Source organism: Ovis aries, chromosome 2 (genome assembly GCF_016772045.2).
Source record: "Ovis aries strain OAR_USU_Benz2616 breed Rambouillet chromosome 2, ARS-UI_Ramb_v3.0, whole genome shotgun sequence".
NCBI lineage: Eukaryota > Metazoa > Chordata > Mammalia > Artiodactyla > Bovidae > Ovis > Ovis aries.
This window is the reverse complement of record NC_056055.1, coordinates 132,286,711-132,313,419: the sequence shown is the minus strand read 5'-3', so window position 1 is coordinate 132,313,419 and position 26,709 is coordinate 132,286,711. Positions and strand designations below refer to the sequence as shown.

At 40.5% G+C, this 26,709-nt stretch overlaps 1 protein-coding gene across 3 annotated transcripts in view; it reads right to left on the bottom strand.

Moving 5' to 3' along the window:
* The window catches only part of PDE11A (phosphodiesterase 11A), a 462,517-nt gene that overhangs the window by 187,513 nt on the left and 248,295 nt on the right, over positions 1 to 26,709 (bottom strand). For all 3 annotated transcript variants that reach the window (XM_042243674.2, XM_004004552.6, XM_060409727.1), the window contains exons 7-9: positions 11,418 to 11,493; positions 6,608 to 6,675; positions 5,558 to 5,650 (exon numbers count right to left, since the gene is read on the bottom strand). In XM_042243674.2, coding sequence (XP_042099608.1) covers positions 5,558 to 5,650; positions 6,608 to 6,675; positions 11,418 to 11,493 — 237 coding nt within the window. The remainder of the gene's footprint in view (positions 1 to 5,557; positions 5,651 to 6,607; positions 6,676 to 11,417; positions 11,494 to 26,709) is intronic.

Sequence of the window (26,709 nt, the reverse complement as noted above, 5' to 3'; positions counted from 1 at the left end):
ATAGACTTAGAGGTAAAGTTTTCCCACTCTGATCATAGGATCCTCACTGTCAGAAAATGTAAACACACATCAGTAACTTTCTTGTGAAATTTCTGCTGCTCATGCAAAATGGAAATCAAGCTCACAGAAGTAAAGTTATTAAACATGATAGGAAATTCCTCTTTTTGTTCTGTTATTCAGCTTTAAGAGCACTTCTGTTCTCTAAAAGCCTCAGAGTATTAATTTCCTATATTTAAGAACAGAAGAATTTAACAACTAGAACTACATAACTACATAACTAAATTATGAACAATTAAGAAAAGCAATCAGAAAAGTAATTTATAATTTACCTGTTTATAAACAAAGTTTCTAATTCACCTGTTAAGCAAAATCCAGATAATGTGTTAGTCACTTCATTTTTAAAGGCCAGAAAAGTAGAAAATATTTTGTATGTTTATAGTTCTATTTTTCACCATTTGTGAAGTAAGCTAAAATGAGCTGAAACTGTCAGCATGGCAAGTCTTTTGGGAGAGGCTTTGCCCTTGGACATGTGCAACTTTTGATGACTTACATGCTGTTTTTGACACGGGGAATTCTGTCAAGGAATCAGGAAATGAGTAATGTGTTTTCAGCTCACACTTCAAGCTGGAAATGATCTTTGTAATAAAAGAGTCAAAAAATTACAGCTCTTGCCCAGCCCCTCAGTCAGCAGTTTTACAGCAAATCTTGGGCTGAGCAGACTCAGAACTCAGTGCTGATTAGGGAGAGTGAGTGCTCTAGGTAATAGAATGGCTAACTGTAACTAAAGGTTCTCTCTGAACACTTCCCTGCATTATTTAACTGAGAGTAAGTGAGAGGGCGTGCAAGCCAGGGGCACGGAACCAATGCAGCTATCCTTGTAACATCTCCCCTAGGACCTGGGCTCACCCCCTCCCTTTATCCTATCATGGCCAAGCAAAGGTTCCCCACTCAAATAGGGACCACTCTTCTGGTGTTGTCTCATATTTGCTTATTTTCTCCAGCTTTTATCCTGCTCGATTTAACTGTCAAAGCAACTTTCTTAGCATATCCATTTAACATATGAAAAAAACTAAGACTGAGAGGGTAAGTAGCTTGTCCAAGATCAACAGCTACTAAACCAGGATTCAATCCTAACCAGACTAACCAGACTAATGCCAAAGACAAGGCTTTAAATCTTCTCCCTGTACGGCCTTTCCCTGGGAGAAAGCCCGAAGCCGCCTTCTGCAGGGGAAAATGGATGGGAGTGGGGGCCCTGCCTTAAAAGTGTACCTCTAGTGAGCTCTGAACATTTCTGGGAGCACCTGTGAGGATTAGCCTTCCCAGAGAACTTATTTGGAGGTTTACTTCCTGAGGATGTACCAAAAGGGTATTTTTATTTAAAGTGCCTGGGGAAAGACTTTTTGAAAGAAATAAGAGAACGTTGTGTGTTCTCTCCAGTCTTAAGGGCAGCAGGAAGGCGTGTATTCACAGGACCTCTCTAGGCCAGGAGCTCTGGCGCCTCCCTCTGGGGAGGGGACGGGTTAGGGGGTGGGAGGTGCGCTAGGGGTGGGGATACTGTCACTGGGGGCTGGGACCTAGATGATTTCCTTCCACTCTCATTACCAACTGAAAAAAAAAGACACTGCAGTAAGATTAGGGGAAGGAGAAAGCCACACTTAGACACAGATCTTGGGACAAGAATAGAAACTGGAGAGAATAAGCAAATATGGGACAACACAAGAGGAACCTGTCCCAATCCAAGCGGGGAACCTTTGCTTGGCTACGATGGGATAAGGGGAGTGGATGAGCCCAGGTCCTGTCCTGGTGTAGATGATACAAGGAGAGCACTGCTGTTCTGTCCCCAGCAGGGTTCTGTCCCCCTGGCTTACATGGCCTCTCACTTGCTCTCATGTTCTCCCTCTCTCTCTTTCACTCTTCCCGGTTATTGCTATTATTGTTGCTGTTGCTATTTCACCCTTAAAAAGGCTTGCTAAGTTTTCCTGCAAAGTACTTTACATCCCTCATTGAACTACACTGACATAAGTACATAGATATGGATACATAATTCTCTTAAATATTTATGTAAATATTACACTATTCATATTCATGTATAATATTTATAAATATATAATTTTAAACTATAGATCCATTCAGAAGCTAATGTATATGTACATATGTAAGCATATGTAGATCTCATTCCACAGTTTGAGTTTAGTTGCTCTCAAAGTATCATACCGTCTTCATACAGTTCTGAGATAAGAAATCCTTCCAGATAGTCTTGCATATGGATTCCTGGGCTAGGGAGGGCGGTGGATACTCCTTGATTATTACAGAGTTTGGTGACTTGGTGGGGTAGAGGCTGAGTGGAGGTAAAGGGACAAAACCAAGAGGGCAACACCAGAATCCTGCCTGGGAATGCTACTTTTGACTTTGGCACAAATAAAGCACAAGGGACATACAAGTCCACACAAATAAATCCACCTCTAAAAGGTGAGATTGTTACAAGGCTCGGAGTTGGGCTGAAAATTTGGGAGTGTCAGGAGTAATTTTCGTGTCTAAGGACAAGAAGTATCTGAGTCACACAGACAAGAGGGTGCTGACTATGAACTCAAATGGTCAGTTAGTGGGTAAGGAGACCACGATATTAGCACTTTCTAGGTAATGGGAGTCGTGGGGTTCCCTAGGTCGGGTAGGTAGATAATTAAGAAGTGGTACCAGTGAAAACGAGGTAAGTCAGATAGATCTTTTTCCTCCAGGACCTTTGTCACCCCAAAATGTGTGGTTTCTTGTCAGTCGGGATGTTCCTGTTTCCCTCTGTCTGCCCACAGATCCCCGCTGTTCACAAGATGTATGGTTTCCTGCCATTTGGCCTGTGCCCCCGTTTCTCTGCTCATATCTAGCTGCTTGCCTATTCTAACAGTATTATATCACTTTTATGTGGAATCATTTAAAAATGATACAAATGAATTTATTTACAAAACAGAAATAGACTCACAGATATAGAAAACAGACTTAGGATTACCAAAGGGGAAAGGGTGGGGGAGCAATAGAGACACACTACCATATATATAATACAGATAAAGAACAAGGCCCTACTGTATGGCACAGAGAACTATATTCCATAAGTTACAATAACCTATAATGAAAAAGAATCTGAAAAAGATTATCTAAATAACTGAATCATTTTGCTGTATACCAGAAACTAACACAACATTATGAATCAACTACATATCAATTTTTAAAAAGCAGTGGAACCGGTGAGAATGCTGACTTTCATTGGTAAACGGCCATTCATGCTTCAACCCAGTTATCTGAGCCCTCTTCAGCCCTCCACTAGGAGGTAGGCAAGGAGTGAGAAGATGAGATGTTCTCTGTGTGTGTGTGTGTGTGTGTGTGTGTGAGAGAGAGAGAGAGAGAGACAGGGAGAAAGAGAGAGAAGATTCCATCATAGCAATATGAAGTAGGGTTTAAGCGGGGCTAGTTTATAGTGTGTTCTCCTTTATACAGTTTCAGAAATTCTCAAACAATGGATGAAGTAACTCTCTGGAGATCTGAATTCAATGAGAGTGAAGGAGGCATGACTCAACATTTGCTGTTCCAAATTCCTGTCGTCTGCTCTTTCTTCCAACTCATGATAATTTCTCACTAATAAAAATACAATTATAAGTAATAAAGTGACTGTTTTACTGACCACATCCTAAAATCTTCACATGTATCGTCTCATTTAATTCTCACCACTGAGGCAGGTGACAGAGCCAGCATTTAACGACAGTTCTGCACACAGACCTTAATGTTCTACTAGTGATTCTTATTCCCTGGCTGCATGTTTAAAGTTCACCTGTATAATTAACTCAACCTGTAGATATTTGTGTTTATTTCTTACTGGAGAGATGTCACATATAAACAAAGCAGGACTATCTCAGAGGGAGAGCAAAAAATCCCTTCCTTCCGTTCTTTCCTCCCTCCTTTTTCCCCTTCAACTATTCATCCAAAACCATTCAATAAATGCCAAAGTACCCTGCTAGACTCTGGGAATATGGTTGCAAAAAAAAAAAAGACACAGATCCTTGTTGCTTCCAGACGTCATGGTCTGGTTAGGAAGGGAAGAAGTATACAGATGGTTATGCTAAGCTTAGTATTCAACTCTTTGCGACTCCACGGTTTGTAGCCTGCCAGGCTCCTCTGTCCATGGGGATTCTCTAGGCAGGAATACTGGAGTGGGTAGCCTATCGCTTCTCCAGGGGATCTTCCTGACCCAGGTATTGACCTGGGGGTCTCCTGCTTTACCAGCTGAGATACTAGGGAAGCCCCACATAGATGGTTGGCTGTTAATTTTAAGTCTTCTAAACCTTAAACCAGAATTCTGCAGGTATCACTGACTCCCCTATTTACCCTCTTCCTTGTTTTTCTCTTCATAACGGTGTCTCACTTGATACATGGAATATTTTGAAGACTGTACATGTCTTATATCATACTGTACCATATAATATTATCTAGACATTGACATTTTATCTGCTCTGCTTATTTCATGTGGGTGAGTTGCTCAGTCATATTTGACTCTCGAGATCCCAGGACTGTAGTCCACCAGTCTCCTCTGTCCATGGAGTTCTCCAGGAAAGAATTTTGGAGTGGGTTGCCATTTCCTTCTCCAGGGGATCTGCCCAACCTAGAGATCGAATCTGGGTCTCCTACACTGCAAGCATATTCTTCACTATATGAGCCACCAGGGAAGCCAAACTTATTTTATAGATATAAATAAAATCTTTGCTAATAGAAGTTGGGAAAAAAATTGGTATTGGGTCTAAACAAGCTGGGATTCAGGGGAGACTAGAGCTATACAGAGCTATACTTTTAGAATTCAGTGGGTCTGAGGGGAGATGGAATACAGGCCTGGGAAACAGGGCTGAGTTCTCAGTGGGATGCTCATGTCTGCGATGGGGAAGGGTGGGGGGCTTGCATGGTGACAAGATCAGCTTGCCCCATCTGCCTCACACATTATCACAGTGGAGTTTTTTTCTTACAGTAATAAAAGTTGTGAATTTCCAGATTATCTATACATATTCAAAATACATTCATAATATATTTTAAATCCTGACAAATTAATTTGGGATCATCCCTTTTAATAAACCTAAAATTTTAAATCTGTACTTATAATAACCGTACACAGGTGGTACAATGGTAAAGAATAGGTAAAAAGTAGGAAATGGCAATGAACTCCAGTATTCTTACCTGCAAAATTCTACGGACAGAGGAGCTTGGCGAGCTACAGTCTATGGGGTCGCCAAGGGCCAGACACAACTGAGCACTCACGCATTATGCAACATATACGGCTGGGCTGCAGGGGATCTGTGATCATCCCTGAATTATAATCCTTGAAATTAGATGTGAAACTATGTGCACATGTGTATTTTTCTAGAGAGGGTCTGTAGCTTTCATCAAATTCAAATCCTTGACACGAAAATTTGACCCCATAAATAAATAATTAAAAATTGAAAAGCTAAACTCCATAACAAGGACTTTTCCCCCTCAAAGATTAGAGCTTTTAGCATAAGTTCTGACATAAATATATTGCACTTACATCAAGAGCCACAGACTGCTTGGCCCATGACTTCTTCACTTGATCATACATAATGGTATTGTTGATGCCAAGGCCACAAAAGATGACAAAAGCCTAGGAAAGAGAGAGTTCACTAATTAAAAATTGCAATAACTCATTGGCATAATCTAATATAAAAGCAGACAAGCATCAGGAATGGGCCAGAAAATATAATTTTATTGTACACAGAGGTAGGCCTTAGGGAAATATGTACGTTGAAATTCTTAATTACTATTGTCATGTAACAGCTTTATCGCTCACACTGCACAAGAGAAAAATTATTAATTTAATGTTATTGTGAAGAAATAACTTTATACATTTAGAAAAATATAGTCCATTTAAATGTGTTCTTACTTTATTTAGGTTGCGAACCGATTTTAGTCATTTCATTCCATTTAACCAAAAGCAACCTCTTTCAAAAGCTAGGGTATAAAAGAGTTTGGTAAAGAAACCAAGTGATTGTATCCATAAGGTAAATGTTAAGGGGACGGAGGATTTACATTTTGAACCAGTTAGTAAAGAAGCTCCGATGTACTCTCAGCTAGAGAAAAGTAATCCAGGGGTTTTCATGCTGGCTAATGGTGCAAAGTCTACTGGGAACCCTGTTCAAGGCGAACCTCTCCAGCTGAGGGCAGACAGGAGTAAATACACGGAAGCTTAGAAACAGAAGAGAGGGGATGGCAGTGCCCTTGGCAGAGCTGGTTAGAGGTCTCAAGGCTGAACGCATATGAACAAGAAAAAGATAAGATGATTTACACTTCAGAGAGAAGAAGAAGGCAATTCAGTCCCATGGAAAGCAATCAATTAGGATAAAAAAAATAAAAAACCTGATTCATGAAAAACAGAATCAAATCTTACCTAAACACTGATACATTCTTTAAATCTTCCTTTAAATTTCATCACGCTGCCAAAGTATAATGATTAAAAATTGTCAATTAATAATTACTTATCCTTCCTAATGTGGGCAAGCTATAACCAGGAGGCTACTACTGACTCAGCTATAACCCCTGGTTCAGACATTTATTTTCTTACCTCGAAAAGTCGTTGATCAGCATCATCGAAAGGTTTCCCATCGAGTCTATTTAACACTTGAGCCACTCCTGTGAGAAGAGGTTGGGAGATGTGGTCATTTTTGACACTGGACATCGTATTCCTACAGTACAGTAAGATGACTCCAGCCTCCTTTAAGTGCAGACACTTAGCTTAATCCCAGGTTGCTCTAACACCTGCTGCCTGTGTGAGAGCAGATGTGAGGTGTACAGGGATGCAGCCCATTTTCCAGCTCTGATATCCAGACCAGGTCTCAGTGAAGCCTGGAGTTCTACCAGGTATTAACCAGATTCCCCAAAAATGGTTTTCAAGATGACTGTGTACAGTAATTGATATATCATGGTGTACACATTTATACAGTTACCTGCATATATATATATATATATATATATACACGTATGTATGTGTGTGTTCTCAGTTGTGTCCGACTCTTTGTGACCCCATGGACTGTAGCCTGCCAGACTCCTTTGTCTATGGAATTTTCCAAGCAAGAATACTGGAGTGAGTTGCCATTTCCTTCTCCAGGGGACCTTCCTGACCCAGGGATCAAACCGACATCTCTTGCACCTCCTGCATTGGCAGGCAGATTCTTCACCACTGTGAGACCTCCTGGGAAGCCATATATAACTACAAAAATTAAATTATACAAATTAAAAATACATATAATTAAAACGTTTTCAATTCTCTGAAGCATAGTGCTTGAATGAGGCAGCATGGCATAGTGATTAAGAACACAGGCTCTGGAGCTAAACAGCCTTGGTTTGAATTTCAGCTCCATTGTTAGCAGTGTTACTGTGAGCACATTACTTAACACTCAATTTCTTCATTTGTAAAATGAGGATTAAAATGTTAACTATCTCAGTGGGTTATAAAGATTAAACAAGATAACATTTGAGTAATGTTTGTAAAGCATATTGCTCCACATGGACAGAACATTCAAGAAATGTTAAAATTATGATACAGTTAACCTTCAAAGGAAGGCTAGTTTTGTTGCCTGCTACCAATGGGGCTAAACTAGTTTTACAAAATTTAACTTATGTGGGTCTTCTTTCCAAAGTTCATGTCCAACATTATACTAGATGTTTTGGGCATGACCCAGGGATCATGGCACTATCAAAGTACACAAGTTTAACTAGAAAAATTCAACAATCTTGAAAACATTCCCTACTGTATATATACATATACACTAAATATACAAGACAAGACAACACTCTACACATGGACATCACCAGATGGTCGACACTGAAATCAGACTGATTATATTCTTTGCAGCCAAAGATGGAGACGCTCTATACAGTTAGCAAAAACAAGACCTGGAGCTGACTGTGGCTCAGATCATGAACTCCTTATTGCCAAATTCAGATTTAAATTGAAGAAAATGGAGAAAACAATTAGACCATTCAGGTATGACCTAAATCAAACAGTGGAAGTGAGAAATAGATTTAAGGGATTAGATCTGATAGATAGAGTACCTGATAAACTATGGATGGAGGTTTGTGACATTGTACAGGAGACAGGGATCAAGACCATCCCCAAGAAAAAGAAATGCAAAAAAGCAAAATGGCTGCTTGAGGAGGCCTTACAAATAGCTGTGAAAAGAAGGGAAGTGAAAAGCAAAGGAGAAAAGGAAAGACATACCCATCTGAATGCAGAGCTCCAAAGAATAGCAAGGAAAGCTAAGAAAGCTTTCCTCAGTGATCAATGCAAAGAAATAGAGGAAAACAACAGAATGGGAAAGACTAGAGATCTCTTCAAGAAAATTAGAGATACCAAGGAAAAATTTCATGCAAAGATGGGCTCAATAAAGGACAGAAATAGTAGGGACCTAACAGAAGCAGAAGATATTAAGAAGAGGTGGCAAGAATACACAGAAGAACTGTACAAAAAAGATCTTCATGACCCAGATAATCATGATGATGTGATCACTCACCTAGAGCCAGACATCCTGGAATGTGAAGTCAAGTGGGTCTTAGGAAGCATCACTACGAACAAAGCTAGTGGAGGTGATGGAATTCCAGTTGAACTATTTCAAATCCTGAAAGATAATGCTGTGAAAGTGCTACACTCAATATGCTAGCAAATTTGGAAAACTCAGCAGTGGCCACAGGACTGGGAAAGGTCAGTTTTCATTCCAATCCCAAAGAAAGGTCAAAGAATGCACAAACTACCGCACAATTGCACTCATCTCACATGCTACTAAAGTAATGCTTAATATTCTCCAAGCCAGGCTTCAGCAATACGTGAACCGTGAACTCCCTGATGTTCAGGCTGGTTTTAGAAAAGGCAGAGAAACCAGAGATCAAATTGCCAACATCTGCTGGATCATGGAAAAGCAAGAAAGTTCCAGAAAAACATGTATTTCTGCTTTATTGACTATGTCAAAGCCTTTGACTGTGTGGATCACAATAAACTGTGGAAAATTCTGAAAAAGATGGGAATCCCAGACCACCTGACCTGCCTCTTGAGAAATCCGTATACAGGTCAGGAAGCAACAGTTAGAACCGTACATGGAACAACAGACTAGTTCCAAATAGGAAAAGGAGTACGTCAAGGCTGTATATTGTTACCCTGCTTATTTAATTTATATGCAGAGTACATCATGAGAAACGCTGAGCTGGAGGAAGCACAAGCTGGAATCAGGATTGCCGGGAAAAATATCAACAACCTCAGATATGCAGATGACACCACCCTTATGGCAGAAAGTGAAGAACTAAAGAAGAACCCTCTTGATGCAAGTGAAAGAGGAGAGTGAAAAAGTTGGCTTAAAGCTCAACATTCAGAAAACTAAGATCATGGCATCTGGTCCCATCACTTCATGGGAAATAGATGGGAAACAGTGGAAACAGTGGCTGATTTTATTTTTCTGGGCTCCAAAATCACTGCAGATGATGATTGCAGCCATGAAATTAAAAGACGCTTACTCCTTGAAAGGAAAGTTATGACCAACCTAGACAACATATTACAAAGCAGAGACATTATTTTGTAAACAAAGGTCCGTCTCGTTAAGGCTATGGTTTTTCCAGTGATCATGTGTGGATGTGAGAGTTGGACTATAAAGAAAGCTGAGCACTGAAGAATTGATGCTTTCGAACGGTGGTGTTATAGGAGACTCTTGAGAGTACCTTGGACTGCAGAGGAGATCCAACCATTCCATCCTAAAGGAGATCAGTCCTGGGTGTCATTGGTAGGACTGATGTTGAAACTGAAATTCCAATCCTTTGGCCACCTGATGCGAAGAGCTGACTCATTTGAAAAGACCCTGATGCTGGGAAGGATTGAGGGCAGGAGGAGAAGGGGACAACAAAGGATGAGATGGTTGGATGGCATCACCGACTCAAAGGGCATGGGTTTGGGTGAACTCCGGGAGTTGGTGATGGGCAGGGAGGCCTGGCGTGCTGTGGTTCATGGAGTCGAAAGAGTTGGACATGACTGAGCGATTGAACTGAACTTATATATATATTTAAAACTGTAATTCTAAGTGCTTTTATTTTTAAAAAACACCTAACTTCCCATCAGGGAGCTATGTCATCATATGGTAGAAGACATGTATAATAAAATACAAAGCTTTTAGTGTGTTACAGGCAAACTACAGTCTTATTTGTGAAAGAAAGTAGATGTTTATACTTAGAAATAAATTTAAGACTGCATGTGAGATTGCCATTGGACATCTGCAGATAATGCAGGCTGTTTCTCATGGGCTTTCTCTTCTCATTAAACTTAAATATATTCTGGGACTTCCCAAGGTGGTCCAGTGGTTAGGATTCCATGCTTCCTCTGCTGAGGGAAGGGGTTCCTTCATAGGGGAACTAAGATCCAGCAGAGCCAAAACAAACAAGCAAACCTTAAATATATTTAAAACTTGACACATGATGTAATTTAAGGCTTTGTACTAAAGATTCAATTTCTCAAATCTTAGAATCTTCTTTATGTCCAAAAACACTAATATTTTCTGCAAATTAAGAAAGCTGATGAAAAAATTCTCTTAGAACTAAGTGTTAATATTTATAGAAAACTAAATCCTTTGGTAAGTCCACTATCTTAGAGTTTAAGAGGAAGCCTTAGGGTGAAGCAAAGAGATAAATTTATATTAGTTCCCAAATGTATTAGTTACCTTATGTCTGTTAGAAGAAAGACACATTTTCCTATGTTTAAACAACTGCTGTCTCCCCGCTTCTTGACTTTAACTACTGACCACTTCTTGCTTAACATTAGGTTTGAGATTTTCCTGAATGACGTTTTGAGGGAAAGGAAAGGTGCAGGGAGGGAGAGAAAAATTGGAAACTGCTCTGGCCCACAATTTCCATATTCAGGGGAAAGTATTACCTATATTGGAACCATCGAGGCAGAAACCATACATTTCAGTGTATGTCTTTGCATTTATCCCATGTGTAAAAGCATAGATGTAAACACAGAGATGTACTAGGATTAAGAAGCCTGAGTCCTATTTGGGACTCTGCTAATAACTCACTTTGTGACCTTATTCAAATCTTTTCTCTCTTTTTGGGCCTCAATTTCCACAGAGTAAGATAAAAGAGTTCAGTTAGCTGCTTTCTGAAATCCCCACCAACTTCAAAATGATCGGTTCTTATTTAAAGGAATAAATATTTGTGCATTGTCCTGCTTAATGCTGATCCATCAGGAGTCTTCACTTGTAAGATCACACAAGAGCATGAAACGGAAGTTGATAAGGACACGAAAAGGGGGTACATTTAAAAAACAGACAGATATACTTTAAAGTAAATTGCATTTTTGTTTTAATATGAGAAGTTTGATAATGTGGGTAATGTCTTACCAATTATTTGGTGGTTGCTATTCCAAATAGGTACGCAGAGAACCGATCTTATGTGAAAACCAGATATCTGGTCAGCCTAGGACGTAAGAAAGTAATTAATTAAAATTAAATATTATCTACCCATTTCTGATATATGGCTTACCACTCTTCATAACAAGTGTTTAAAAGTAACTTTTAAAAAGACATAATTTTAATGCATATACTTGCCTGTCTCTTTTCAGCTAAAACATCACAACAATGTACATCCCAAAGAAATCAAGCCATAGCATTATTTGTGCTAATGATGTACCAGAAATAATCTGAACATTACACTGGAGGAAGTTGGTTAAGTAAATCACAGCACAGTGGAATATTATCCATCTAATCAAAATCATGCTGTAGAAGGATATTTATAAACAGGGAAAATTGTAATATATTAAGTGCTACTAGTTGGGGCTTCCCTGATAGCTCAGTTGGTAAAGAATCCGCCTGCAATGCAGGAAACCCTGGTTCGATTCCTGGGTTGGGAAGATCTCCTGGAGAAGGAAATGGCAACCCACTCCAGTACTCTTGCCTGGAGAATCCCATGGGCGGAGGAGCCTGGTGGGCTACAGTCCATGGGATCGCAAAGAGTCAGACACGACTGAGCGACTTCATTTTCACTTTCACTAGCCTTAGTGCCTGTGGGTGTACAAATACATATTACGCACATTGGAAAATCATGGAAAAATTATAAGCATAATAGTTCCCCTTGAATTGTTTGTCCACGGAAGTGTTTGTTTCTTTGCTTTTAAAATAGACTTTATTAAAAAAAAACACAAATAGGTTCATAACTAATGAGACCAAATACAGAGTTCCCAAATACCTTCCACCACCACACATACACACAGTGACACGCCCTTCACTATCAACATCCCTCACCAGAGTGGTCCATTTGTTGCAACTGATGAACCCACACTGATTCATCATTATTATTCAAATTCCATGGTTTACATTAGGGTTCACGATCGATGCTATACATTCTATGTGTTTTAACAACTTTATAATGTCACCTATCTACCATTATAGTATCATATAGTGTAGCTTCTCTGCCCTAAAAGTCCTCTGCATGCCACCTACTCATCTACCCATCCCTCTGGCAATCACTGATCCTTTTTTCTTCCAGCTCTATTGAGGCACAATTGACAAAACTGTAACTTATTTAAAGTGTACAACACGATGATTTAATATATGTATATGCCGTGAAGGAACCCTGCCTATGGGAGTTTTTTTAAACTCCTGTTTCTATATTCTAAATTTTAGATAATTAATTATCTGTATACAAGAGAAAAGGTTATTTTCTAAACAGAGCTAAAGGGGAACAATGGTGTTCAATGGTGCAGAACAGTCAAATAGGATAAGTGCTGAAAATGGGCTACTGGCTTTAGTAACACAGGATCAGTTCAGTTCAGTTCAGTCAGTGGCTCAGTCGTGTCCAACTCTTTGCAACCCCATGAATCGCAGCACACCGGGCCTCCCTGTCCATCACCAACTCCCAGAATTCACTCAAACTCATGTGCATCGAGGCAGTGAAGCCATCCAGCCACCTCATCCTCTGTTGTCCCCTTCTCCTCTTGCCCCCAATCCCTCCCAGCATCAGGGTCTTTTCCAGTGAGTCAACTCTTTGCATCGGGTGGCCAAAGTATTGGAGTTTCAGCCTCAGCATCAGTCCTTCCAATGAACACCCAGGACTGGTCTCCTTTAGGATGGACTGGTTGGAGATGGCTGAATGCAAAGACAGTCAAGGGAAGAAGGAATGGGATCGGGAACAGAAGTTAAGCGGTTAGTTCTGGAGGAGAGGAAGGCCACAGTGAGTGAGCAGAGCTAGAGCCCTGCATGGGCTGAGCCCAGGAGGCGGGGAGAGGTGGCTGAGAGCGCTGAGAATGTTTCTAAGTCGTTCCCACTGTGGCTGAAGGAGGGAAGTGGGGCAGCACTAACTGGCTATCAGAACAGGGAAGAGGGGGAGGTGATGATTTGCTTGCTGATGAGCCCAACAAGACGGGAGAGAGGAAGAGAAAAGGACGACAGAGTGTGATGAGAGTGAATTTTCTGATTTTAAGATCATTAAAGCAATTCTCTGGTTGTCTGTTTGTGGCTATGGCCGTTGTTTCTGGAAAGTTAAGCTAATTTAGGTTAGTGTATATGACTACAGCTCCGGGAGTGGGTGATGGACAGGGAACCCTGGCATGCTGCATGCAGTCCATGGGGTCGCAAAGAGTCGGACACGACTAAGTGACTGAACTGAACTGAACTGTTATGACATGAGACAGCAAGGCCTGGGAGTGCCTGGTGATCCCTCTGTAGGGATTGAAAGAGAAGGAGACGGGAGATGAAGCCCATTGTAGAAGCACAAGACCTTGAAAAATGAATGCCAAGCAGGGGAAGGAGGAAGAAGAAAGTATGGAGGCGTCATCTCTGTGCACCAGGAATCCCAGGTCTGCAGATGGCCTCAGTCAATGAGCTCAAAAATAGCTGTTGGCCTCTCGGTCCCAACCAAGTCCCCAAACTCTTCATGCCTCAGTTTTGTCATCAACGTTTATCTCTTGCACACCGAACTATTAACACTGGTTATCTCCAGATGTTGGCATTAGAGCACCTTCTCATCATTTCTTCTTTCTGCTTTTTCTTATTTTCCAGGTCATTTTATGAGACTATGTGTGTGAAAGGGCTTCAGACTGTGTAAGATGTTTTGTCATCCAAACAATATTACTAGTATTAAAAGAAAACACCTTTCCAGAAATATTTGCTCTATTGTTCCACAGGTTCCCTGCTCCATCATTCTTAGATTAAAATTTACACCATTAGAATCTCAAATGTTAGGCCATGTGAGACTAAGTAGCCTTTCCAGGAGGCTATCATTAAAATAAATATATTATCTAGGGGTGCCTAGTTCTTTCCAATTAAAGATGTATATACTAACAATTTTGCTTAGTCTCTGTCCTCACTGGGTCTTTCCAGTTAATGGATATAATTTAAGACTGTTTACCTCATGGAGCCATCAAAATATACTGTCATATTTTCCAGACTCTCAAAGGCACTCAAAGGCAATGTTAAAAGAATTGGTGATAACATAATATCATTCATTACCGTTCACTGTGTTTTCTTTCCCTAGAACGATATGCGCAACTTTAATAGGAATCTAAGGTAATATTTTACCCCTCAAATGCCAATCTACCAGTGGGAAATTCTGGCTCTAGGACAAGGGAGGGAGATATTCTGAGTCAGTCCCCTGACTTCCCTGAAACAAAGGGACATTTCTTTATGCCAATCGCATCTGCACGTAGGCTTCTAGAACACTGCCAACAAATGATTTCTTAGATTCCTGACAAAAGCACTCTTCAAAAATAACCAACCTTTGGGCTTAAAGCAGAGGCATCATATCCACCACTGAGGCAGCAAAGTCGGTTTGACTTAGAACTATGGGAACTCATACTTACAGCTTCCCCATTGGACACCTTATTCAAGTCTCAGTAACTCTGCTGACTCTGCTTGTCCTCCTGGGCATCTGGAAATCCAGTATCCATTGTCCAGTCTTCCCTACCAAACCCTACTCTCTGGAAAGGCTCTCGAACTGGTTTACACTAAGTGTCAGCGACTGAGAGATTACCGGGAGCAAATTACACCTTGGCAGATTCACACAGCCCTGTCTCTTAATGGTTCCATTTCTGCACATTTCCTTTTGTAACAGAAGCATAACTGATAGACCAGAAGGCATTATAAAGAATGAAAAAGGAGCTGTCCTGCCGGGCTAGCACTCAGCATCCCGGATTGCAGCAGCGCTTTGCTGTGAAGATCTGGCAGGTGAAAGGAGCTTTAATGCTCTAAGTCAAAGGATCTCAGGGCCTGAAGCCCCATTATCCGTAAGTGCTACATGGCAAGGGGAAGAACTATTGACTTCTCTATAACAGGCTTTAATAAAAAAGAAAGAAAGAAAGAACTTTACAGGGAAGAACTGCATGAGACTGAAGAGTGAGAGACTCAATATCCTGACGCCTCAGATTTAACTGTAACTCTGGCGATCAGCTCCCCATGGCACAGGAGAGCTGGTGCTGACGGATTTCCCACCACTCCTGAATCTGTAACACACAGACCACCAAACCATCCGTGCATAAGACTCGCCCTGCTTCTTAGTTACTTTCTGCCTTTCCCCTCGCTGAACGCTTTTCTTGTTTAAATGTTGGGTTCAATTGTTCATTTTTCTTGCAGGCAGAAAACAAATTCTTCATGAAATGGCTCGGAAAACTCTTTACCCATAACTATACAAATGGAGGGAAAGATTAAATTAAGCAACAGAGTAGTATACCTTATATTGACTAAATAATAGCTGGCTGTGCATTAGTGTACTTGTTTTAAGGTGTTCTTTTGATCTACTATTTTAAAAAAAGGGCAGAAAGCTGCACAGATGATGTGCTACAGTGCAACTAATTATTGGGAGTTGAGTTCACAAGCACAATGCCTTCTAAAGGCAAGGCCAGAATAAATGCTTCATGGTGAAGGCATTTATAAATAGAGAATGTGCTTCAGGAAGCCACCTGATACAGGGCAGGTCATCTGCAAATGGTTTATATACATGCTGCTGGGAGAGCCTCAGACAAGGATCCTGGAATAAAATCCAACCAAAACTGTGCTGGCAAGGGCAATAGAAAATAATCCATCTGAATGCCTCAAAGATACAGCGAGGCAAGTTAGTGTACTTAGATCTTGCATTATCTAAATTCTGGTTTTGAGTGGCAGTTTATAGTTTTTAGAAGACTCATAATAGCCTGATTAAATATAATTTCACAGAAAGATATAAAAAGTCTAACACTTTTAAACATCTTTATAATTCTGCATGATTATAAAAATAATATATACATGTGTGAAATTGTTAAAATCAAAAGCTATAATCTTGCCATCTCTAGAAATGGCCACTATTAACCATTTGGGATAAGTTCTGGATCTTTTCCTGAAAATATCTAATATGTTACATATCTATTTATAACATATTCAATAATACATAATTATTAATAAATAACAGATAATATGTTTAACAATACTGAACATATTCAACAATAATGCCTATTAGTTTTTAGGGATACATCAGTGAGTAAAACCAACAAAATTCTTACCTTTTCTGAGCTCACATTCTAGTGAGAGAAGACAGATGGTAAACAATAGAAAAAAACATATAAATAAATTCTATGTAAGAAGGTATTAAAATTATGGGGAAAAAGTAGAGCAGGATAAAAGGGATTAAAAATACAAGGGTGTCAGACCTTACTAACAGATAATGTTTGAATAATGACCATAAAAACTAAGGATGTGATCCATACAGATATTGAAGGAAGAGTATTTCAGCAGAGGAGTAGTCAGTCCAAAAGCCCTGAGATCACTGTGTGGGTGGTATGTTCTAGGAATAACAAGGAGACTAGTGTGGCTGGAGAAGTGTGAATGAGGTCTGGGGATAGATAATGAAGCAACATGTTGCGTAAGGTATTATAAGGCTCTGAAAGAACTGTGAATTTGGATTTTACTCTAGTGAAATGAGACCGTGAAGAGTTTGTGGGCAGAGTTGTGATACAACATACTTAAAAACTTTAAACCTCTGGCTATCTTCCCTGGTGGCTCACAGGTTAAAGCGTCTGCCTCCAATGCGGGAGACCCCGGTTTGATCCCTGGGTCGGGAAGATCCCCTGGAGAAGGAAATGGCAGTCCACTCCAGTATTCTTGCCTGGAGAATCCCATGGATGGAGAAACCTAGTAGGTTACAGTCCATGGGGTCGCAAAGAGTTGGACACGACTGAGCGACTTCACCTCACCTAATGTATCAAGAACAGGGTGTGGAAGGAAAGAGTGGAAGCCAAGCAGTAGATTATGAAGTTATATCCATGAAATAGTCCAGAGATGATGGTGGCCTGGATCTGGGTGGCAGCAGCTGAGTGTTGACAAGTGGTCAGACTGGATAAATTTTACAGGTAGAGCCAGTTTCACTTACTAATGAGTTAGATGTGCAACATAGGAGAATCATGACTATAACATTTTCGGCTTGCACCAGGAAGGACTGCTGCTGCTGCTGCTAAGTCACTCCAGTCGTGTCCGACTCTGTGCGACCCCATAGACGGCAGCCCACCAGGCTCCCCCGTCCCTGGGATTCTCCAGGCAAGAACACCGGAGTGGGTTGCCATTTCCTTCTCCAATGCATGAAAGTGAAAAGTCAAAGTGAAGTTGCTCAGTCGTGTCCGGCTCTTCACAACCCCATGGACTGCAGCCCACCAGGCTCCTCCATCCATGGGATTTTCCAGGCAAGAGCACTGGAGTGGGGTGCCATCATGCAGTTGCCTTAATAAAGATAGGGAAACAAAAAAACAAGCTTGGCAGAAAAAAGATTGTGAGTTCTGTCCTGGACATGTTAGGTTTGAGGTGTCTTTTAGAAAATATACCCGCATATATTATTCTATATATACTTTTAAACATTATTCTAAACTTACTTCTCTATGTTTGCTTTAATTCTTGTGGACATTTTTCCATATCAGGACATACCAATTACTTCATGGGATACTTTGTATAGCCTCAGGTTGAGTCTTTATTATGCTGTGGTAGGCAGGATCCTAAAGACGGCTGCTAAGATTCACACGTGCCCACTCTCCATTTTGTACAGATCTGGTATAATCCCCATTCCTCAAGTATGGGTGGGCACGACCTGTGAATATGACAGGACTGTCACTTCCCGGATTAGGTCATGTTATAAGGCGCAGGTGATGGCACAGCCATCTCTGAGCTTATAACCATAGCATGATTTATAAAACATTTATATAGAATTTTATATGCTATAAAATGCTCACTCTTGACATTATGTGAGCCTCTGCGAGAGCCAAATGGAGTTCTTCCTCTTGGCTTTGAAGAAGTAAACTGCCATATTGTGAGAGGGCCATGTGGCTTATACCTGAGGGCAAGCTCAGGGAGCTATGAGAGACTTTCGGTCAGCAGCCAGTAAGAAAATGGGAACCTCAGTCTGCAACTGTAAGGAACCCAATTCTGCCAACAACCTGAACAGGCTTTGAAAAGAATGCCAAGACCAAGTGAGAATGCCACTGGCCAGCTCCTGCTTTCTACCCCGTGAGACCCTAGCAGAGAAACCAATGATGCCATGCCAGAAACCGTGAGATAATAAACAGATGTTTGCCTTAAGCTTCTACGTTTGTGGTGATTTGTTACACAGCAAAAGAAAATTAACATACATGATATTCCTGTCAATGTCTTTAGAAAGCCAAGCATGAATACCCCCACCGTGGAGCAAATAACTGATTAGACTACAAAACCCACTAGCATAATAACCCATGAAAATGAGTGTTTCTTGAGTCACTATAAGTAAATATAATCAGTTATCCTTAATAGGTTTTTTTCTGTTTTTCGAGAATCGCAGAACCTTGTAATAGAATAAACATACAGTAATCTTCATAAGACTACAGAATTTAAATGCTGGAAATTTGATTCTGGCTTGATAACTATCTTATATAACCATTCTGTCATAATTTCCCACACATAAATCAAAGAATTTGGCCTTAAAACCAAGCTCGCTATCAAGCCCAGCAGGCACCACTCTTAGGAGTCAACTCAAACAGGCAGGCAGGAGGCAAGTAATCACTGTGCCTTGGTGGCTAAGCCGCTCTGTTCACCACAAGGAGGGGACTCCATTAAATATTTAAAACAATCACAAAGAGAACACGCAGCAGGTGGACAACGATGATTACTTGCCCACAGCCCTCACAGCAAGTGCCTGACAGCACCTGGGAGGAGGTTTACATCACATTAATGACTCCCCTTTGTAGATTCTATCAAAAAGAGGACTGATAGTTTCACAACTGAGATTTCAAAATAGTGAAGACAAATAGGGCTTCCCAAGTGGCACTAGTGGTGAAGAATCCACTTGCCAAGCAGGAGACCTGGGTTCGATCCCTGGCTTGGGAAGATGCCCTAGAGGAGGGCATGGCAACCCACTCCAGTGTTCTTGCCTGGAGAATGCCATGGACAGAGGAGCCTGGCAGGCTACAGTCCGTGGGGTTGCAAAGAGTCAGATGCAACTAAAGCAACTTACCACATACACAGGGAAGGCAAAGAAGTTAGAAATACAATTTCTACTTCAACAGCACAGCTAAGGCAAACCTTGATGGAATAAATTCTCTGATAAGTCACTGGATTTTTGTTGTATGTTTTAAAGATTGGTGGGTTGCTTGGACCTGGACAGTAGCCAGCTCCCCAAATCTGAGCATCTCTTATGTGCATAGGTGGGCTTCCCTGGTTGCTCCGTGGTGAAGAATCTGCCTGCAATGCAGGAGATGCAGGTTTGTTCCCTGGGTCGGGAGGATCTCCTGGAGAAGGAAATGGGAGCCCACTCCAATATTCTTGCCTGGGGAATCCCATGGACAGAGGAGCCTGGAAGGCTACAGATCATGGGTCACAAAAGAGTCGGACATGATTTAGCAACTAAACAACAATGTGCACAGGTAGCCTGGCCCCTGGATAACCGGCCAGCCATTCTTGTGAAGAGCCAGGGTCACATATGGCTGGTCCCTACGTGGGAGGATATGGTGAACATCCTCACACGGGCCACAGAACATGTGTCCAGCTTCGTACATCTTTGTAGCTAACACATGCTATTGTTCTTCTCTGGCCAGGCAGGTTAAAGACCTGGCTTTCTTGAAGACCTACAAGTCATCAGATTATTGCCACCATCTCTTCTTTACTCCCATGAACAATCATGCTTTATCCTCCCTTTAGCTAGAGACTTTCCTCTTCTTCCCCACTGTGTCTCTGGAGGAAGAGGACATTCACGTTGGTTTGTCCATGATTAAGATCTACTCATCTGTGGTTGCGTGTAAAGATGTTCTCATTTAGAGAAAGCACCTGCCTCCAGCACTCCCTCAGAACCAAAAACCTAGTCCTCAACCAGAATAAAATCTTCACCTGACATTTAGATATTTATATAGTTATAGGAATATAACCATAAGCATGATTTACAAAACATTTATATAGAATTTTATATGCTACAATATGTATAAATGTAGTATGCCTAAGGCTACCCAGCTGGTGATTGGGGCAGATGAGACAAAAAGGTTGGTCTTCTGGCTACAAGTTCACATCTCTGTGGAGGGAGAAACGACAGTGGCAACCCTGCTTTCCAGGCAGCCCCTGAGTAGCTGGTCCCCCTGAGAGGCCACTTAGGGAGAGAGGAATAAACTAGGTACCACAAGGTCCACAGGCTGTTCTGCGCCCTGTCTCAAGGAAGCTGTGTGGCCTCAGGCAAGTGACTTCAGCTCTCTGAGCCTCTGCTTCTTCACTTGTAAATTAAAGAAATCTCTAATATTTCTATTAACTGCAAGTTGATGTATCTACAGTCTGAAATGGCAGAAATAAGGCCAATCCACTAGGGGAGCTCTATTCCAGTTCACTACTAATGATTGGGGTCCTTATTCATGTTCAGTGAAGAGAATCCAAGTGGCCAGGATTACCCAGTGAGCCACTGAGAAAAGTAGGATAGATACCAGTGCTCAGAATAGACTTATGTTGAGAAAATCTATAAGAAAAAAATAGGAAATGCTTTGAAAAGGATTCCCCATGAAACTCCTCTGCAAATTATGATTTTTGTTAACCAGCTTCAAATTATTTGGGGAAGTCAGTAATGTAGAGAATATAAAAGCACATGCTTTCTCCAATAGAGATACCTACTGGAGATAATCCATTAATCCTATATTTAAAAAATGATTTCCTTATATTCTACCACCGATAAACAATGACATTGTAATTATTGGGAAAAACTATGGACCCATGTACCAGACTTAAGAAGAGAGGACTCAAACCTTTGCAAGAAGAGAGCACAGTTCTAAAAGGTACCCTCTACCTCTAAGATAATCCTAGAATTACCTTTAGTGAAAGGGTGAAACAATTCCATTTTGCCTGAGTATTTGTTTACCTTGGGGAAAATACTATGTTAACGAAAGAAATTATCTGAATTGATGGTCTTTATGTTATGATCTATACCATCTTACATCAGGCTTTATAAATTCACACACATATGGACACCTTATCTTTGACAAAGGAGGCAAGAATATACAATGGAGTAAAGACAATCTCTTTAACAAGTGGTGCTGGGAAAACTGGTCAACCACTTGTAAAAGAATGAAACTAGATCACTTTCTAACACCGCACACAAAAATAAACTCAAAATGGATTAAAGATCTAAATGTAAGATCAGAAACTATAAAACTCCTAGAGGAGAACATAGGCAAAACACTCTCAGACATAAATCACAGCAGGATCCTCTATGATCCACCTCCCAGAATTCTGGAAATAAAAGCAAAAATAAACAAATGGGATCTAATTAAAATTAAAAGCTTCTGCACAACAAAGGAAAATATAAGCAAGGTGAAAAGACAGCCTTCTGAATGGGAGAAAATAATAGCAAATGAAGCAACTGACAAACAACTAATCTCAAAAATATACAAGCAACTTCTGCAGCTCAATTCCAGAAAAATAAACGACCCAATCAAAAAATGGGCCAAAGAACTAAATAGACATTTCTCCAAAGAAGACATACGAATGGCTAACAAACACATGAAAAGATGCTCAACATCACTCATTATTAGAGAAATGCAAATCAAAACCACAATGAGGTACCACTTCACACCAGTCAGAATGGCTGCGATCCAAAAATCTGCAAGCAATAAATGCTGGAGAGGGTGTGCAGAAAGGGAACCCTCCTACACTGTTGGTGGGAATGCAAACTAGTACAGCCACTATGGAGAACAGTGTGGAGATTCCTTAAAAATTGCAAATAGAACTACCTTATGACCCAGCAATCCCACTGCTGGGCATACACACCGAGGAAACCAGAATGGAAAGAGACACATGTACCCCAATGTTCATCGCAGCACTGTTTATAATAGCCAGGACATGGAAACAACCTAGATGTCCATCAGCAGATGAATGGATAAGAAAGCTGTGGTACATATACACAATGGAGTATTACTCAGCCGTTAAAAAGAATTCATTTGAATCAGTTCTGATGAGATGGATGAAACTGGAGCCGATTATACAGAGTGAAGTAAGCCAGAAAGAAAAACACCAATACAGTATGCTAACACATATATATGGAATTTAGGAAGATGGCAATGACGACCCTGTATGCAAGACAGGAAAAAAGACACAGATGTGTATAACGGACTTTTGGACTCAGAGGGAGAGGGAGAGGGTGGGATGATTTGGGAGAATGGCATTCTAACATGTATACTATCATGTAAGAATTGAATCGCCAGTCTATGTCTGACGCAGGATACAGCATGCTTGGGGCTGGTGCATGGGGATGACCCAGAGAGATGTTATGGGGAGGGAGGTGGGAGGGGGGTTCATGTTTGGGAACACATGTAAGAATTAAAGATTTTAAAATTTAAAAAATAAAAAACTAAAATAAAATTTAAAAAATAAAATAAAGGAGAAGGCTCATGCCTCTCAGCCTCTTGGGGGAGAGCACTGTGGCTCTGTTTCATTCATCATTAACACAAGCAGTTGACACGGATCAGTGAAACAAAATATTCTTGAAAAGGGAGGAAGCCTAAGCAGATAAGTAATTCTCTTTTCCTGGTATGATACATAACACATACACCATAACACACATACATTTGTAGGACAAATCTATTTAGGCAGAATTCTCACTCTCTTTCACCTCTATCCGCATTGATTAATTCTTTTCCAATTTTCCTCCTCTGCATGAGAAAGGAAACATAAGGAAATTTTAAATTTCAGCACCACTCAAAGAGAACATGTAGAAATCATGACATATTGCCAGATTTGCATTTAAATTGGTATTAGTTGTGCGGCAGCTCGAAAGCCTTTTAGGGGGAAGGCCAAGAAACAATGGTGGCCTAGGTACTTGCTTTATTTTACCATAGGGAAGAAAGTGATTTCACAAAATGGTCACTACTTAACCTACCACAGTTTACTGTCTTCAGACATCACTGCCTCTAACTACTGGATCAGAGCATGAATTTTTTATGTTCAATCCCATAGAACTAACTGTCGCATTTCTGCTCAAGAGCCCAAATTGTTCTTTTTTGTAAATGAGCGAGCAGGCTGTCTTATATTGGAATGGGCTGTAAGTGTGGAGGAAAATGTAAATTGACTGTAAATCACTAATCAGGAAGAGATGAGATAAGAGTCTGCCCGTAGACATAAGGATATGGGATATTCAGGCTTACTGTATTGTATTAGCAAGAAGCATTCTTGAGATACTAATTATTTTTTGCTACATAAGCTATTTTTCAAAAGGAAAAAGGGCAATGATTGGGCAAGAACTTTTTATTCTCCTGTTAAAGGTGGAGATACTTGTAGCCTGAGACTGAGCAGCTCACTCTCCTAGGTACAGATGCTGGAAGAGCTCTTGCACGTGTGTACCTGGAGGTATGGACAGGAATGGCCAAGAATGCAGTTATGCATGTAACATCATGCAAATGTCCACCAGCACTATAGTGGATGGAGCGACACATTCGTACAGTGGAACACTTACCAGCACTGAAAACAAATGAACAAAGTACAAGGGCTCTTGATTCAGGAATTTATACTGAATTTGAAAAAGCAAGCCACAGAAGAAGACATACAGAATAATTCAATTCGTATAAAGTTCACAGATGTGCAAAACATGTAATAACATATAAAAAATGTAATATATAAAACCTACATGATGAAACTATCATTGTTTAGTTGCTAAGTCGTGTCCAACTCTTTCGCAACCCCATGGACTGTAGCCTGCCAAGCTCCTCTGTCCATGGGATTTCCCAGGCATGAATACTGGAGTGGGTTGCCATTTCCTTCTCCAGGGGATCTTCCCAACCCAGAGATCGAACTCATGTCTCCTGCACTGGCAGGCAGATTTTTATCACAAAGCCACTGGGAAGCCCCAGTGAAACTATACATAAAAGCAAAAAATTGTTAAATTCAAATTAGGATAATGGTTTACCTCCGTGTGGGAAAATAAAGGAGACTGAACTAAGGAAGATCAATACAAGGATTCAGAAGCAATGATCGAGTTCTTTCTCTTAAATTGGGTAGTGGGCATTGACTCTATCATGTTTTATTGGGAAGCTTCATCATGTTTTATTATACTTTTGCATATGCCTTATGAAGCAACTTTTAAAATGGTGTAAATATGTTGACTCTTTTTGCTTCCCCAGAATTTGACTTTTGGTCCAAAGCTAAGAGCAGAATAATAGCAATCCATACCAAACTTGGCACTATAATTTGGTGTAAGAATCAACCATCATCTCTTAACTATCTAATATAATATGTTGACTTTGTAACGAATGGGCAATTAACTGTTTTTTTCCTATAGTGAGCCTTTCAGTTTGTTCAGTACTACTGATGTTAATAATAGAATACTGAGATCATTTCTTCACAAAACTGTGTGTTTACAAATCTGTTGTTCAGCATTCTGAAATCAAGAAGGAAAGAAGCACAGCAAAAGGCAAAACTTTATAACATCAGTCCTAACCCAATCATAATGTTAACACATATATTGACACCTGTAAATCATTTCTGCTTTGCTAGTCACAGAACCAAGGTTGGTGGTGTTTTTCTTTACAGGTGGAGACCTAAAGAAATTCTGGATTGTCTACTCTCCCAAGGAAGGTATCTCAAAGCTCAGAAATAATGTATCAGAAACTGAAGCTAGCCAGAGGGTGGTTAGCATTGGGGTGGCTAAGGGAGCACACTGGAGACACCCAACCCAGGCAGGGAGCTCACGAAAGGATGTCCAAGATACAGGCATTGCAGCTAGATGCTGGAGAATAAATAGAGGATACATAGTAGATGTGACCTGGGGGAAGAGAATTCTGGGCAGCTATAGAAACATAAATTTCAGGAATTGAAACTTTCCATGCCATGTTCAGTCACTCAGTCATGTCCGACTCGTTGTGACCCCATGGACTGTAGCCTGTCAGGCTTCTCTGTCCATGGGATTTCCAGGCAAGAACACTGGAGTGGGTTGCCATTTCCTTCTCCAATGCATGGAAGTGAAAAGTGAAAGTGGAGTCTGAGAAACCAGGACTAACTCTCACTTCCAGTTAAATGTTCAGTTATCATTACTGGTCTAGTCTCTGTTCTGCAGCCAGTGTGATCTTTCTAAAGTATAACTCCTTCTTCTCCCGTGTTGATAAGTTGACTACTGATTCCCCTTGCCCATTATAAATACTCAAACTTCTTAGCACGTCTGTCAAAGCCTCTGGATGATCTGGCCCCTGCTTTCTCCTCCCGCCTCATCTACCCGACCCTCCAGCTATGTTAATTCATCTCTGTTCCCAGACTCCTCATGCTCTCAGCCTTGCCTGGAACACATATCTCATCACCATCGTCACCACCATAACACTCCTGCTACTATTCAGACCTTAGCTTGGTAACCTAGTAATTTAATCTCCTAATTTATTGAATACACACCACACACACACACGGAGGCATTTTATGAGTTCATGTAAATTTATCTATATGATACCCTATACTACCTTAGAATTAAACTTCTGCCAAGTCAGAATCTACATTGTCTTAATATATTTTGCACATCAGCACAATGCATGCCTACATAATTAACTTTAAACAGTAACAGAAGCCAACGTACCATTCCTTGGGAGCAATCTTTTAAAATACGGTAGCTGTTCTAATATCTATTGGGAAATAATTATGTTACATACACATTTTTATTACTAACCATTTCATTGTTTAACATAAACTATGTTTAATATAAAATGTGCCTGAATATATTTAATTGCATGGGTTTAACTACATGTTTAATAGAAAATGTTCCTCATAGTAAAAAAGAGCACCAGGCTAGAGAGTTAAGAGTGTCTTTGCAGTTATGTGCGTTAACAGTGAAACACTGAATCCGAATGTCCATCAACACCATAATGGATTTAAAAAATGATGCTGATTCATACAGTGGAATACTCTGCAGCAGTGAAAATGAATGAATGAATTACACACGCATGTGACTCAGGAACATACACGGAATGAAAAAGCAAGACACAGAAGAATACATACAGTATAAATTCAATTATATAAAGTTCAGCGGTGTGTAAAATGGAACAATGTAAGTGGCAGGGTCAAACATATGCAGTGAAACTATATAGCCATTTTGCCACAAATCAGGGTAGAGAAAGGAAGATTTCCTGTCAAACACAGCATTTATACTCAGTTGTGTCCGACTCTTTGCAACCCCATTGATTTTACAGCCCATGGAATTCTCCAGACCAGAATA